At 53.8% G+C, this 17,170-nt stretch overlaps 1 protein-coding gene across 2 annotated transcripts in view; it reads right to left on the reverse strand.

The window, feature by feature from the left end:
* The window catches only part of COL18A1 (collagen type XVIII alpha 1 chain), a 110,898-nt gene extending 95,420 nt beyond the window's left edge, over nt 1-15,478 (reverse strand). For both annotated transcript variants that reach the window (XM_084754296.1, XM_084754295.1), the window contains exons 1-2: nt 15,344-15,478; nt 15,167-15,255 (exon numbers count right to left, since the gene is read on the reverse strand). In XM_084754296.1, coding sequence (XP_084610422.1) covers nt 15,167-15,255; nt 15,344-15,354 — 100 coding nt within the window. In that variant the 5' untranslated portion in view covers nt 15,355-15,478. The remainder of the gene's footprint in view (nt 1-15,166; nt 15,256-15,343) is intronic.
* Nucleotides 15,479-17,170: the final 1,692 nt, after the last annotated feature.

Raw genomic sequence — 17,170 nt, forward strand, 5'->3', positions numbered from 1 at the left:
GATTAAACAGCCTGTATCTAGAAACTGGAGTTAAGCCAGGCATGGCAGTACGTGCCTGTCACCCCAGCAGAGGTTGGAAGAGGGCGAGTTCAAGGCCATATTAAGCTACACTGTCTCAAATAAGTTAACTTAGGGAGGGAGCTGGGCATGGCAGCGCACACTCATAGCGCTCAAGCTCAGACAGGAGGAGCAAGCCTGTGAGGACAGCAGGATGGGCAACACGGTCTCAGCAAAAACAGCCCAAGTGTCAGGATTCAGTCTGATGACTGAGCTCCTCCTTCAAACGCATGTCCACTGAGGCCCTGAGGAGGGTCCATCATGGCTTTTCTATACTGATGGTTTTCTCTAGCTGTGTCGTGGGCCTTCATTAGAAATGCCCAGTAAACCTGCTTTAAACAAAAATAAACAAACAAAAACACTTCTGCCTGGTGGAAAGTCACAAGTCCAGCTGGTAACCCAGCTTCTACCAGAGGAAGGGTGGCCCCAGGCAGAGTGCTCACAGCCAGCCATCTGCCCCAAGAACAGAATAAGCCTCCTAGAGGCTCTGGGCCTCAGCCCAAGCATAGAGTCACTCTGACTCAGTAGCCTAGTTACCTGTTGCAAGCCACAGCACCAACCTTTCAAAGACCCAGAAGCTCTCTGACCTGTCTCTGAAAGAACAGGAAAGAGACTGGGCAGCCCTGCTTCTCACCCACCCATCTGTTTGTTTGTTTGTTTATTTATTTATTTATTTATTTATCTATTTACTTTTTATTTTATGCACATTGGTGCTTTTGCCTGCATGTATGTCTGTGTGAGTGTCAAATCTTAGAGTTGCAGACCATTGTGAGCCGCCATGTGGATGCTGGGATTTGAATGAACCGTGGTCCTGTGGAAGAGCGGTCGGTGCTCTTAACTGCTGAGCCGTCTCTCCATCCCCACTCACCTATCTCTTAAGACAGGATGAAACCAGTTTATTGCCGTCACTGCCTTGAGGCTAAGGCCCCAAAACATCATGGCCTTCCCTGCTCTGTGGGGAGCATTGCTTCTCCATCCCCTAGCTCTGTGAGCAGACCAGGGGCCTTAGGAGGGTCTGTGCACCTTAAACCCTTCTGTTGGGATCCATACTGGTGGGATCTCCCTTGCCAGACAGAATTGCAGGCCAGAAAGGAGGGGCTGCACACAGGGGATGCACAGGGGAAAGGCCATGCAGAGAGAATGCACAGGGGAGGGGCCACACAGACAGGATGCACAGGGGAGGAGCCACACAGAGAGGGCACACAGGGGAGGGGCTACACACAGAGGGCACACAGGGGAGGGGCCACACAGAGAGGATGCGCAGGGGAGGAGCCACACAGAGAGGATGCACAGGGGAGGAGCCACACAGAGAGGATGCACAGGGGAGGGGCTACACACAGAGGGCACACAGGGGAGGGGCTACACACAGAGGGCACACAGGGGAGGGGCTACACAGAGAGGGCACACAGGGGAGGGGCTACACACAGAAAGGGCACACAGGGGAGGGGCCACACAGAGAGGATGCGCAGGGGAGGAGCCACACAGAGAGGATGCACAGAGGAGGAGCTACACAGAGAGGATGCACAGGGGAGGAGCCACACAGAGAGGATGCACAGGGGAGGGGCTACACACAGAGAGGGCACACAGGGGAGGGGCTACACACAGAAAGGGCACACAGGGGAGGAGCCACACAGAGAGGATGCACAGGGGAGGAGCCACACAGAGAGGATGCACAGAGGAGGGGCCACACAGAGAGGGCACACAGGGGAGGGGCCACACAGAGAGGGCACACAGGGGAGGGGCCACACAGAGAGGGCACACAGGGGAGGGGCCACACAGAGAGGGCACACAGGGGAGGGGCCACACACAGAGGGCACACAGGGGAGGGGCTACACACACAGAGGGCACACAGGGGAGGGGCTACACAGAGAGGGCACACAGGGGAGGGGCCACACACAGAGGGCACACAGAGGAGGGGCTACACACAGAGGGCACACAGGGGAGGGGCTACACACACAGAGGGCACACAGGGGAGGGGCCACACAGAGAGGGCACACAGGGGAGGGGCCACACACAGAGGGCACACAGAGGAGGGGCTACACACAGAGGGCACACAGGGGAGGGGCTACACACAGAGGGCACACAGGGGAGGGGCCACACAGAGAGGGCACACAGGGGAGGGGCCACACAGAGAGGGCACACAGGGGAGGGGCTACACACACAGAGGGCACACAGGGGAGGGGCTACACACAGAGAGGGCACACAGGGGAGGGGCTACACACAGAGGGCACACAGGGGAGGGGCCACACAGAGAGGATGCGCAGGGGAGGGGCCACACACAGAGGGCACACAGGGGAGGGGCTACACACAGAGGGCACACAGGGGAGGGGCCACACACAGAGGGCACACAGGGGAGGGGCTACACACAGAGGGCACACAGGGGAGGGGCCACACAGAGAGGATGCACAGGGAGGAGCCACACAGAAAGGATGCACAGGGAGGGGCCACACAGAGAGGATGCACAGGGAGGGGCCACACAGAGAGGATGCACAGGGGAGGACTATACAGAGAGAATGCACAGAAGTGAGGTTGCATGGGGAAGCCCACAGAGGGACTGAAGAAGGCAGCCACTGCTATTAACGAGTCAGTCTTAGAGATACACTAGTTCTCCCTGGGAGGTGATATAGCCCTGAGCCTTAGATAGCCATGAGCCGGGGAAAACAGAGTCATAGACAGAAGGCAGGGGAGGACATGGGATGTGAGAGGGGGAAGAGCAGGAGTCAGTAGGTAAGCAGTCCTCTCCGCAGGAGGTACCCCTATGTTTACCAGGGTTAGGACAAAATAACCAGGAAGATGCTGCTCCAGGGTACCCTGGGGAGTTCTTGGGCAAATGTGCCTTCTGCAGCTTAACTCCTTGGCAAAACTGCCAGCTCTGCAGGGGACAGGGAAGACCCCTGCAGCAGACAGACTGTCCACTTGAAACGACTCTGTCATGGAGCTTACACATGGGTGAGTCGTCATTGCCTGGGATTAAAGGTGTGCGCCACCATGGCCGGCTGAGAAGGGAATTGTTCAAACAAGCATTTGCCATCCCAAAGTTCACATTTGTTTGTAGATGACGGAACCCAGCCGGTCCGAGGTCATATCAAGGGCCAGGAAAGACTGAGACAACAGGTCTACAATGAGTCACACACAAGTCCCATAACTGCAGTCACTCACGTGTCACCTTTTTTTTTTCCATAAAAGAAGGTGATGTGCAGAAATGTCCACAGCAAGTTCAGTGCTGGCGGGTGGTTTCCTTTCCCACTCCATGTGTTTCTTCTGAGCACTTATTATGTAGCTGCAGGCTTTGTGTGACAGTGACACAACCATTGCGGTTCTTGGCCTGCGTGGGCAAGTGCAGGCAATGACACAACTGGGTGTCACTAGCTCATCAGCCACGTGGAGGACACCAAGACTTACAGGAAAAGGCTTGGGGAGGAGGGAGAGACAGGACAAAGGAAGAGTCCCAGTAGAGAGCTTTGGGGCACGATGCTTAGGGAAGTGGCCTGGTTCTGCTCAACACAGAAAAATCAGGCCAAACCACGGCCTCGTTGGCTGAGACCAGATTAATGTTCAGTCTGTGTGGTTGCTAATAGCAGGTTCAGCTCGGGATGTTTAAGGTTCCTTTAAGTGTGGAAGGAAGCAGAAGTGGGCATCGGTCATGTTAAACAAAACTGGGAACACTTAAAGAGCCATAATGACAGCAGAAACACGAACTACCCAGTCACAGGGCAGCAGGCAGCAGGCCTGTGGGACCATTGCCAGAGGACAGCTCCAAAGAGGAAAAAATCAAGAACTCCAGATGAACCAGGCACGGGGTCGCACTCCTTTGATCCCAGCACTCGGGAGGCAGAGGTAGGCGGGTCTCTGAGTTTGAGGCTAGCCTGGTCTACAGAGCGAGCTCCAGGGCTACACAGAGAAATCCTGTCTCAAAGAAAAAAGAACCCGAGTGAAGGTCTCAGGGGAGCCCAGACTGCAGCAACCCACCGGGAGGAACAAATAAAGTGGCCCGTGCACATGTGAAAAGTGCCTGAACAGTGATCAGCCAGCAGGACGGGGGGGGGGGGGGGGGAACCTTTTTTAAAAAAACCCTCACTAATACTGGAGGGCAAAGGTCATATAGAATGTCTGCGAACCCAAGAGATAAAGCCCTGTATCTTTTGTCTTATCTCAGGAGGAATGCTGGCCCGTCAAGGGACAATGAAATGCAAAAGAAGTAAATGGGAGTCTTCCGAAGAGGCTTGGGACAAACAGACCAGGTTTGGGGGGTGGGGAGGGAGCAGGGGGGGGGAGAGGGGGAGCGGCTGCAGCATTAGAATTGAACTATTAACACTATTAACTGTTGCAAAATAATTGAAATTCAGAAACTAATTTAGCTTGAATGTAACACCTGCAGAGATTACAGACTGACCACAAGGGAGCGAGGATACAGGAAGGCTTGGAAAGATTAGGGGAAGCTGCTAGGGGCCCTGGGAAGAGGGATGGGGGGGATACTGGGGGTGGGGGTGGGGCTTTAAGAGAAGGGATGAGGATGGTGGGAGGATGGGGAAAGGAAAGTGTGGGGGGAGGCTGGGAGGAGGAGCAAGCAGGAATCCTGGGAAGCTGGTAGGGAAAGGATGGGGGTATATTTGAAGGCAGAGATGGAAGTGATGAGGATGCTAGAGGCTGCTAGGAAAGACACTGGAGCTGAGAATCACTGCCTTGATCTAATACACTTGCTCTGCATCCTCACCCTAGGTTCCTGAATTTGAAGAGAGAAATTAAATACCACCAAGCCCTACGGTCCTTGGGCCATAGCCCTGGGCACACTAGCATTTCCTATTCCATAGAGGCTCAGTCAAGGTGTGCACGTGTCCCAGTGCAGTGGGCTGGCTGACGTGGCTGACCCTGTCACTGCAGACCAGAAGAGACAACAGGGAGGCCTGTCAGCTTCCATGATAGACGAAATCCAGAGATGTAGCAGGAAGGAAGCACTGTACCCCATAAGTCCTGGGTGTAGCCCCCTCAGCTCCCCTCCTCGGTGTGTACACTTGTAAGCAAGCCCCTCTTCTCCCCTGAACTTGGACAGGCCCAGAAGCCAGGCTGAGCACCTGGCCAAAGGCTGACTCAGAGGCTTGTGCAATCACATATGCTCTAAGGGCTGGTCCCAATCCCCAGGTACAAGCAGAGAACCCGACAAAGCCAGTTTGGTCCAGTACAAATGAGAAGATGTAATTTAAAACGTGTGAAAGTCCACTTGCTAGGAGGTGGCTGTGGTTTGGTCATTTTCATAAGGAATAAGGTCCAGTTCCCAGATCCACATCTGCTACCACATCTCTGCAGTAGGCTGACTGAGGGCTCCATCAGGTCCCTTCTGGATAACTGAGGACGCAGAATCACTCCAGATAGCTGAGGCCTGGGCAGTGTTTCAGGACAACCAGAGACTGGCAGCCACTGGTCCACAGACGAGCCCAATGGAGTACTGATAGCCTGCTGGGCACACAGCCAGCTATCTGCTTTACTGTAGGAAAATGTTTCCAGCCACACTGTCATCACGTCCCTTGGGGCTGGCACGAGCGGTTCTCATGGGGTTGAAGGTGCTGGCCCAGGCAGTGGTCTGTCTGATTTGTGATAGGCTGAACCCACTCTGCAAAGCCCCTAGGCTGTATGTCCTGCCTAGCAGAATTCCCACTATATCTCGGGGACAGCAAGGACAGCATTCATGGACAAGCCTCTGGGCAGCTCCGGGCACCCTGGCAGCCAGTCTCTGAATGGTGTCTGCTCCTCACCAACAGTTGTCCTCTCTCTCTCTTTGGCCAATTGGCCCTAAACTCAGACGCTGGAGTATAGAGGCACCAGAGGCTGCTGTACAGGCTGTGTTGGGGGGCGGGGTCAACCAGTGAGAAGTCCGCTGAAGTCAGGGAGTGTCCTCGGGGTAGGGACTTATCTTTAGCTTGTTGGTGGAACACTTTCAGCCTCGAGTGGTCCTAGCTAGCCATGTTGAAAGAAACTGGAAGCATTCTGGCCAAGGAGCATTTAGAGACACCCTGTGGCATCCTGCTTGGAAAAGGATCAGACCTCAAAACACTTCCGAGGGTGTCACACCGCATTAGGCACCTTTTTGCTATCTCCTCCCCTGCAGTGAGCCAGGGAGCGTCCACATCTGTTTCCAAGGGTTCCAGGAACAAACGCCCACGGTCAGCTACACAAAGCACAGGCTTATTCTCTTAGAGTTCTGGAGGTCACAAGTAGAAAGCCGAGGCATTGGCAGAGTTGGGTCCTCCAGGCTCCAGGGCAGGCCACCCCAACTTTCTCAGAAGGTGTCTAGGGGCGTGCGTGTCACCTAATGGCTGCCTCCGTACTCAAGGCCAACAGCATAGCATCCTCTAAACTGTGCTGTATCCTCAAATACCCACCCCTCCGCAGGTGCGCGCTCCCTTAACCATACATACATCCGCATGTCTGACTGGCTCTCCTGTCCATGCCTCCTCATAAACACACGGCAACCCTGTCAGCTGCCAATCATCTCCCTACCTCAAAATCCCCCATCTAACCCCATGGGTAGTGTGCTTCCAGGCCTTCACAGTCAGCAGATGAGGGTGTGGGTATCTTTGGGGGACCCTCCCTATTCGGCCTAATATACATGCCAAATAAGGGCATGGGTCCCCTCTACTAACACTCCCATCCTTAGCATCTGCTGTCTGCCCTCACTGTTGCATTTGTCAGTATGGCCCAGACCTGCTAGCCAGCTGGCTGTCCCTCAGTCCCTCAGGCTACCCAGGGTTCAAGCCTCGCCTGTCCATCTAAAGGATCATCATTTCCCTCATGTGACAATGACAGTGAAGGGAGCAGTAGGATGGGTGGTCCTCCCCCTGGTTACAGACCTCCCATGGCATTCCACCGGGTGGCTTTCCTGGGGGGGAGGGGGTAAAGATTCGTTTCATCAAGAAAACAGTTAGGTCCTGGTTGTCCCGAGGGAGGTGGGGGCTCTCCAGGAGATAGGACCTTGCTGTCCAAGGACCCAGAATGAACCAGAGGTCATCACTAATGTTGCTTGGCAAGAGCAGGCGCCCTAAGAGCCCACCGGCAAGATGTAAGTCTGCTGCATAGCAGAAAAAGTAAAAAAGAAAGAAAGAGAGGAAGGAAGGAAGGAAGGAAGGAAGGAAGGAAGGAAGGAAGGAAGAGGGAGTATTAGAAGCCAGGATGAGAAGCAGATAAGACCCCTGGGTTCAGAGGCCTCAGGCTCAACACATCTCTTCTTCTTTCTCCTCCTCCTCCCCCTCTTCTTCCTCATCCTCCAAGTGCTAGTAGCTCTGAAAACACACAAGAGATAGGGCTATGGGCTCTCAGCTCTAATTTTCCCAACTGTTCACAGGACCCTGTCATGGGCCCTGCTTGTTTCACGTAGAACCCTCTTCCCATTGGGAACATCCTAGTCACCTGCCTTCACTGGTCCTCAGGCATAGGCATGGAGCTTTCTAAAGAGCAGGAAGGTGACCAGAAGGGAACCAGGACCACCTCACAGTGAGAAAGCAAAGGAACGCTCTGGACAACAGAAGACGCGGCCAGACCCAGACCCACAGGCAGGAACCCAGGCTTGCATAGACAAGAGATTGATTGAAAGTGGCTCCCAGTTTTCCGGGTGACAAGCTAAGGTGACAAGGACAAGGAAGCTAAGAGTTTGATTCTCCATTCCCCGGACGGGGCCTGTATCCACAGCTCACCTCCTGGATAGAAAACTTGCCCTAGGAAGAGATACCAGCCCAAATTATGTCAGCCCTGTAAAGATATCTGGTAAGCAGAAGTGGGCAGGTGGTCCTGGAATCTCTCCAAAAGCACATGGAACATTAATATCACCAAGCTGGGCATCTCAGGGTTCTAGGGAAAACCCTTGAGAGGCCGAAGGGGCTGCTTCTCCTTACGTAACGTGTCACAGCATACGTAACGTGTCACAGCAGCAGGTCCAGCTGACAGCTGGGGAAGAGTTCTAGAAACACACCTCCTACTCCTGTTGATGCTGGGACAGCTGGGACAGAGCTCCCACAGGGCATTATGGGTCCTCTGAAGCCAGTCCAACACTGTCAGGACTCAGGGGGAAACTGAAACACAATTATGCTCTTTTTAGTACAGGCCACAGGTTTCACGTTGCCTCGTGGCAAGCGAACCATCGTCAGCTCCATTAGAAGGGTCAGGGAGCCACCTAAAGTCACACGGGCAGGTGGGAACAGAGCCAGCTTCGAACCTAAATCCTGGGCTCTCAGCCACCACGTCAGCCACCACCTATGAAGGCAAAGCTGATGGCCAGGCTGCCTGCCAGATATAACCCTGTTTGCCACAGGAACTAGACCTGGTAGAAAGCAATCGACACATACCATGTATCTCTCTTACAAGAGTGCCCAGCCCCACACAGCCCTCCCCTGGGTAGATTATCTGGCCTCACTCGATCGATGCTTTCCACAGCAAGCACCTAGTCTCATGTCGTCCTGCAGATGGTTGAAAATGAGCCCATCCTTAGACTGCGCTTGCCAGTCTAGGCTTCCACCACTAGGAGACGGCTTAGAAGTCATAAAAAACGAAGACGTTATACATTACAGGCTGACCACAAGCCAGGCCAACACACCAATGTGGCATGCAGAGTTATCGCCAGACAGACACAACGCTATAAGGAAAGACATACCCCTCAGAGACGAAGCCAGTGCTGTGACGGTTAGTGCAGTTACCCTCTGCAGTGTAACTCCAAAACGTCTGATCAGATTAGCAATATTTCTGAAGTGACATTAGTTACCTCTGGCCTGACCTGATGAGAATTAGCTCTGCCCATCTTAACGGGCCCTACCTCTCTTGAAGATCCAAGCACAGCCCCCGCACCCAGCCCCAACTCTGACTGGAAGCGCCCAAGATAAGGGGGCGTGAGAACAAGAAGCTGATAGAACCCAGGCTCCGGGCACTCTGCCTCAGGAGATAAGAGAAAGTCCTGCTCCCCATCACCACCCACCCTTCCCTCAGCCCCCAGACTATCGGTGTCTGGAAACACAGACTGTCTACCTTCCTTCCGTGTCTCGGAGAAGGCACCCGAGGTGTTCAGGAACACACACACACCACACACACACACACACACACACACACACACACACGAAAAGAGAAAACCACCAGCCAGGCAGTGGTGGCGCACACCTTTAATCTCAGCACTCGGGAAACAAAGGCAGGCGGATTGCTGCGAGTTCGAGGCCAGCCTGGTCTAAAAAGTGAGTCCAGGATAGCTAAGGCTACACAGAGAAACCGTGTCTCAAAAAATCAAAAAAAAAAAAAAAAAAAAAAAGGGAGAGAGAGAGAGAGGGAGAGGGAGAGGGAGAGAGGGAGGGAGAAAACCAGTGATTGAGTGGAACAGTAAAGGAGTGGAGGAGTGCCATTCACCCCAAGGTACCAGTAACCAGTGTGGCCTCTCTGCCCACACCTCCAGGTGTGGTGGTCCAGAGCCAGGGGAGCCTCGGAAGAGTGCCCACAAATGCTGGGTACCACTCTGCTGGCTGGCCCCTTTAGCCTCCTCGGAAGTCACAAGTGCTGCTCCCATGACAACACCTGGCTTACCTATGAGGGACCTTGGGAAAAGGCCCGACTACGTCAGCTGATCCCTTACTCCCATGGTCCCAACCTGCATGGGGCCAACTGACTGGGCCTGAGTTTTGCCTACCAAAGGCCATGGGAGACTGCACCCTCCCTCTCCAAGTCCACCCATGGAAAGGTCTATCTTTGTCCTCGAGGAGTGGAGCATATCTGGATTCAGGCCTTCAGGGGTCCACCCGGAGTTACCTGCCGAGCAGCTAAACCCACAGCTCTTCCAGAGAAGGCTGGGTGGATGGCTAACTACCACCAAGGACGCTCTCGCTCTGAGCTCTTTCCAGTTCAGCTTTTACAGCAGTTCAAATCACTGCTCCTGCTCACAGTGAACAGCTTGTGCTGGCAGGCTTTTTCAAGAGGGAGAACCCTGCTACAGAAATCTGATACTGTTTCAAAGACATCTAAGCCCAGCTTTGAAACAGGAGGCCTAGCTGCTGCAGATTGTGAAGCCACTCAAAAATAAAACAGAAACAGTGAGGGATTCTAAACAAAAGTGAATGAGTGGATTCCAAACAGCAACATCATCATCATCATCATCATCATCATCATTACTATTATATTTAAATCTAGGCCCTACCCATAACCCATCACTGATCCCTCTCCACAGGTAGCCCCATCTCACCTTCCTGCAGCATCTCTTCCGTCGGACACCTCAGCATCAACCCTCACCCAAGGCCAGTGCTGGTAACTAGCTGAACCCAACATGTCCTTTTTTTGTCCCCCCCTAAGACAGCATCTCTCTGTGTAATAGGTCTGTCTGACCTAGACTCACTTTGTAGACCAGGATGGCCTCCAACTCACAGAGATCCACCTGCTTCTGCCTCCCAAGTGCTGGGATTAAAGGCATGCACCACTATACCTGGCTGTACCCAGTATATCTTGCAAGCACCTCCAGAACATCCCGATCTTCTAGAAACTGGGGGATACCTGAGGACCTGCCCTGGCCTGATGCTGGGTAACCCTGCCTTGCCCTGTCCCACTACAAAACCTCCCCAAGTATACAAAGTGCCCATAGGGGATCAGTCTGGTAGTGATCCCCATCTGCCAGTATGAAATTCCAGGAGGATGTACAGGCTTGTGGGCAGACTCTCCATGCTATGGCTCCAACTGCAGCAGCCAGAAATAGCTATGCTTAGGCTTGCCCATGTGAAGGAGCCAGGGAGAAAATATGCTTCCACAGGCAAGGACCGGACATGCGCCTGCAGCCCAAAGTTGACCTGACTCAGTGCATCTGTGATCTGATGCACTGACAGCCAACCAAGATGAGCACAGACCCATCTACCTGACTTGCATCTCTCAGGTAGAGCCTGGCTCCCACATCCCCAGCCAGCATGGCTTGTGCTGCAGACAAAAACACCTGGGGTCCCTGCCAGAAGGGGCTGCCTACGCCAGGAGGAATACAATGTAAATTGCACAGATACATTGTATGCCATAGAAACACCATTACCATGAGATGAGACACAGTGAAACAGGCAAAGACACAGCCATGTATACGGCTTTACCAAGGGTTCTCAGCTGCCCACAATATGCAGCAAGAAGCGTTTTCTTCTCCCTGATTTGGGATGGGGAAATCCATGCTTCAAGGATGGGTGACAGTCACTATACCATCTGGGCACACAGGACAAAACTTGCCCCGTTCTCTGCTCCCTCAGAACCCAGGCCTGCATGACCTCACTGGTGTTGGGGAGCCTTCCAAGATGGCTTCAAGGAAGGAAGCCAGGCCTGACAAAAAGCTGAAACCCACGCCCCAAAACTTCAGGGTAGGGGCTAGATATAGGCAAGCAGATAACCTGGCTAGCAGAACAGAGCTGGTCAGCCCATGGGATACATGCTAGGTTCCCCCATATCTTTCTATTATCTCACCATGCCACTTGTAATTGAAAATGTACTAAATCTTTAAGCCTCATAAACATACCAAACATAATTTTCTTCCTACTGTTTCAAACACACACACACACACACACACACACACACACACACACACACACACTATGCACACTCCAGCATCCAATCTTGGGAATTTCTGCTAGGCCCTATGTATTATGTCTATCTGGGCGGCCAGGAAGCACCATTCCATCACAGGTTACCAGGCTCAATCTTGAGACAAGGAGCACTACCGTGACCTGTCTCTTCTCTGAGCCGTAACTCCTAACAGAGAGCCTCTGATGATGTTCCCAGTCCTGAGATGGCGTCTGTGGTCCAAGAGGTGCTTATAGAGTACTGATCCTCATATCCTGAAACCAGGAGGCTGGACACTTCACACAGGACCTCTTGGCCCTCCCAGTGAACCCAGCCTTTCCAAAAGCCCAGACAGAACTCAGAGCTTTTACATGGACAAAGACAGTGTGTGAGTGTGTGTGTGTGTGTGTGTGTGTGTGTGTGTGTGTGTGTGTGTGTACGCATGCATGCATGTGCAACTGCTCTGCCATGCACTTGTGTACTTCCATGTGTGTGTGTATATTGTGTTTCCATTTGTGGGTGATGTTACATGAGGAGAACTTACGTGTGTGTGTATGTGTGTGAGCGCGCACGCACGCGTGTGCTTGTGCACATGCATGTATGATTATGCATTTGTGTGTGCCTGTGGGAATGTGTGCCTGTTTGTGTGCACAGTTATGTATGAATTCACATGTGGGCATGTGGGGGCACAAATGTAGATGAACTTCTGTGTGTTAGTGCTCACATGGTTTGCACTGTGTGAACATGTAAGCATATCTGTAGGTACACGTCTACGTGAACATTTATGCATGAACACACCACATTTATAGGCCCTTGTGCCCTGAGTACACGTGAATTTTCATGCCTGTACAGTACATTTTCAAAGTGGAACAGTGCTGAGGCAGCACTCTGGCCCGACTAGCCACACCTGCACCCTGGGGAGGTCAGCTCACTCCTAGGTTTCCTCGAATGAGGGCTTTCTGGCCTCCTTCCTTTGAAGAAAAACAGGAGTACCCTGAAAAACAAGTTTTGCTGAAATTCAAAACTATCTTCAAGGTCTCTGCATCTGAATCCTGAAGACTCCCCAGTGGGGGGAGCCAGGAACAGGAGCCCATTCCCCGACTAACTTATAAAGTCTGTTACCAAGTGGCCGTGAGCCCCACCCCTGCAGACCTACTGAGGGAAGGCAGCTCAGGGGCATTGCTGTGTGCTAACCCACCCCTACACAGCGGGAAGTCTCGGCAATGCCACAGACATGGGGTGGGGGAGTCAAGCTGGAGACAGGAGGCTGGTGAAGAGAGCTCCAGGGTGGCCATGAGAATCATGTGAATGCCTCCTTGGCCTGTTCCCCTTCCTCATGGGGGACCCCTCTTAAAAGTCCGTAATCCCAGCACTCGGGAGGCAGAGGCAGGCGGATCGCTGTGAGTTCAAGGCCAGCCTGGTCTACAAAGTTAGTCCAGGACAGGCAAGGCTACACAGAGAAACCGTGTCTCAAAAAAAAAAAAAAAAGTCCGTAACCATGTGACACACGAGTCCACAAGAAGAGCAACTGCAGACAAATGGGGACTCTACATATCCTAGGAGGCCCAAGTGTGACAGCTCCTCCAAGGCAGGTGAAGATCTTCTGAATGACCTTCAGCATCACAGGGCCAGTGCAAAAACAGAAAAGAGCTTTGCTCAGCATAGACACATCCCGAGATGCAGCTAGGCCTCAAGGCAGCTGAAGGAAGCAAATGGCAACCTGCTAGTCAGGATGTCAGGCATATTAGCTCGCCCCCCCCCAATAACTTATAGCTCACCAGTTATCCTGGTCCAGGGGACTCAGCACCTAGGAGATGAGGAGTCCTGGACCACATTGGGGGAGGGGCTGGTGTAAGCAACACAACACCCCCCTCCCCTCCCCCCCTCCCCCTGCTGAGCTCAACCTCCAGGGCACAGAAGAATTACATTCCTCAGGTCAGTCATCTCTATAGAGGGACCTTCCTGTCCCTGAGGGGACAAAGCTAAAAACCCTAACAGCAGCCACAAAAACAAAAACAAAAACAGAGATACACCACTTTCCCCACTTATTCTTCCATCTCACCAAAGCTTACTGACAAACAGGTTTGTTCCACCCAAAGGCTAAAATTAAGATCCATCTTCTTTGTTTTTCTACACTTGAAATTAATCTAGCTGGGAGGGTGGGCGGGGATGCTGGTCTCTGCAGCATCTTTCCTTTGTCATCAATGGTTACAGAAGAGGCCCCAGGCTTACAAAAAAACCCCTGTCTGCAGCCCCTGCCAGGCCCTCATTTGATTAATAGCCCCAAGTGCCATGTGGTCGGTCAGTAAGAAAGGCCTGGCCAAAACCCATCGCTGGCAGTTGCAAGGCGTTACCCCCCACCCTGTAGTTAACACAAATAAATGAAGAATTATCTGCTACCCAACCAACAGGTGGTTTGCAGATCTGCTGTTTAAAGGAGCCTGTACTGATACTTAGCCAGAAGTGACTAAGGCACTGAAGCAATGGACCAAGTCACTTTTCCTTCCCAGAGAGAGTCCCTTCCTCTCTTTATCTCTTATCCTTCATGATGCTGTGACAAGAGACCAGAAAGTTTGCTAACCAGAGAGTGAGCAGAGTACTGATTTGGTTCTTTGGGGAGATCACCCGCAGGCGCCTTTTGTGATAAAGCGCGGGGTTTCTACCCCAGCAGCCTGGCATTACACCAGCCCCCTACTCAGGGGCTTTATAGACAAGTTGAGCAGGAGGGCAGCCAGTTTCTGGTTAGCTGCTGGATCTCAGAGCTGGCGGCAAAAGAAGTCATCGGTGCGCACATGCTGCGGACCTCGCAGGCAGCAGGGAAGGCGACGAATCCCTTAGGCTTAGGAGCACTGTTGCCGGCCTAGCTGCGCTAGGCGCTCAGCAGCATCAAAGAGGACCGCGCGCAACCCGACACCACTGCAGGCGATGGGGATAGGGGCCTTGCGCTGCAGCGGTGCACAAAGACTAGCCGGCCACCGGAGTCCGGCCCCGGGCAAACGCGCGCAGTTTTGCCTCAACAGGTTGGAAACTCAAAGATGACGCCATGCACTTAACAATCTTCCTCCGGTCCTTCTCAGCCATGACAAACTCCGCCCACGGTCCCTCCCGAGGACCTGGAGGGACCGGCGCCGGGCACTCGCTTCAGCATTGATAAGAATGAGACCAGGGAGGGCAACATTGCCGAGGTGGGCCACCAGCAGACGCCTCCGCTCCTTTCTGGCCACCGGTACCGCGCAACTGGCAGAGCGCACAAACTTCTATGCAAAGCTGCTTAAGTTTGGTCACCCCGAGAAGGACTCCAGACACAGACAGCTCACACTCCGAAACCCCAGACGCCCTGAGTTTAGAGAATGAATGGCTAGCAGAAGAAAGCGCCACCATCGCACAAGCCCTGAGCGCTGCAGCCACCGCCCGCCACCTGCGCGTGGGCAGGGCCCGAGGCGCCGCTGCCTCCCGGCAGACCGCACAGAACAAGAGGTGGCTGTCTCCGGGACAAACCAGAGACCTGCAAAAAAGGCGCGGGAGTCCGGCGGACACTGGGGCACCAAGTTATGCTTGCACCCGGGCTTACCTGCCTCTGCCCAGGCCACGCGTACCACCAGCAGCAAGACCAAACTAGTGAGCACGTCCAGGAGGTGCCGTTGCCGGAGCCTATGGCACCTGCGGAAGACAGCTACAGATTAGCGGGGCCCCAGGCGTCCCCCACTCCCTCGTACCCTTTAGCCCCGTGCCTGCCCGCGGCCCGAACCTGGGCGCCATCTCCGCAGGCCAGGCCGTGTGCGCCCTGATGTTGCGCCCTGCACCTCGGTGAGCAGCTTGCCCACAGCGCTCCCGACCCGCTGCCGCCGGCTAAGGCAGGGGCGGGCAGGGGCGAACAGGGGCGGGACAGGGCGGGGACAGCTTGATGGGCGGGGCGTTGGGCTCTGATCTGGGCCAGGGAGAGTCTGCCTAGTGAGAAATCTGGTAGATTTGGAACCCAAGGATAAACAGGGTGGGCAAGGGCTGGCATCCATTGTAGATTCTGGAAGCCACTGAGTAGTAGCTTCTTCCCGTCCTCAGTGTCTCCAAGCTGCCTCACAAAACTACGAGAGGCTCAAACCCAGAGCAAGGTACAAGGACATCCCATGCTCACTAATTCTTGTCCACTGCAGGACACGCGTTCAGTCTGTGAGGTGGACAGTGGGAAGGCCAGCGATTTGAAGAAAGACATTTATCACCAGTGGACATTGGAGAGAGATACTGGTAGCTTCTTATCCCCACCCCCGCCTGCACTCTTGGGTCATTGGGTGCGGCATGGAGGTACTACCAGCCTCAGTATCTCCACTGGCTCCCAGCCCAGAGCGGTAGCTCTCGTGGAGCCGCTGCCCATGGTACACCGCCATGGGCACCTCTTCCAAGAGCTGGTGTACATGTGTTATGGAGCCTGCCATGCCCAAGGGTGGCCCCTGGACCACCTCCACCCCCACTCTTGGTGTACCCAGAGTCAATAAGGTACCTTCAAGTAGACAGACAGACAGACAGACAGACAGACAGACAGACACACACACACACACACACACACACACACACACACACGATCCTTTTCTCTCCCACTAGTTCAGAATTCCTGATCCCCTACCCCACCTAGCTCTGGGCCCCTCCTTCCAGCAACTAGACAGGATGGCTTTCCTGGTCTGGCCTTTAGCAAAATCAGAGCCGCTCAAACCATTGGACGGAAATTTCAGATCCCAGAAAGCCATTCCCGCTGGCCTAGTGACATTCTCCCAAACTCCTCATCCTTGCCCATCCCTATGGTCCTTCTTGACCTGGCTCATCTCCTGGGCCACACAGAAATATCCACAGGGTCATCCTGGCTCCCCAGACCCTCTCCTACCCTAACCCTGGGTCTGTACCATCTCGATTGACTGATGCTTTTCTTACAGACTAGAGAGCAAGCTCCACCGCTTCCCCTCACCCCACCCCCACCCCACCCCATACCCCCACCCCCCATCCCTCTCCAGTCTCCCTCCCTTCCTGTCCTCCCCTGTATTACCTCCCGGCCTAGCCTGGCTCTGCCCTCCCCCTGCCCACTGCTCTGCAGCTGCAGCCCGAGACCTGCTTGGGATTCTCCTCTGTTCACATCATCCCCATCTTCTCCGGGCTTCAAAGGCCGGATCCTGCCCCAGACCCAGGGGCCTGCCCAGGCTCGCCCATCCACCTGGCCCACATCCCCACACCTCATCTGCCTTCAACCCTGGAGTCCCTGTCCAGGGGGGAAAGGGCAGAGGGAGGAAGAAGACAGTCGGAGGGGTTGGGAGCCACATTTTTTTTTTTAAAAGAACAGAAATGATTGATTGCCCTGCGCTCTTTTTCAAAACTATTTCAGACAAGAGAGGAGGGTGGGTCCATGCTCTGCCTGTGCCTGGCAGGTCTTTGTGTGTTTCTGAATACCCCAAGTCCATGTGTGTGCTTCCATAGTTACACATAGTATGTGCATGTGCGTCGGTCGGCATGCATTCATGCATACATATATGTAGGAACATGTCCTGCGTCTCAAAAAAGCCTTTGAGGGGGTGGTGCTTGCCTTTAATCCCAG

The sequence above is a fragment of the Acomys minous genome (genome assembly GCF_964271855.1).
Source record: "Acomys minous genome assembly, chromosome: 13".
Lineage (NCBI taxonomy): Eukaryota > Metazoa > Chordata > Mammalia > Rodentia > Muridae > Acomys > Acomys minous.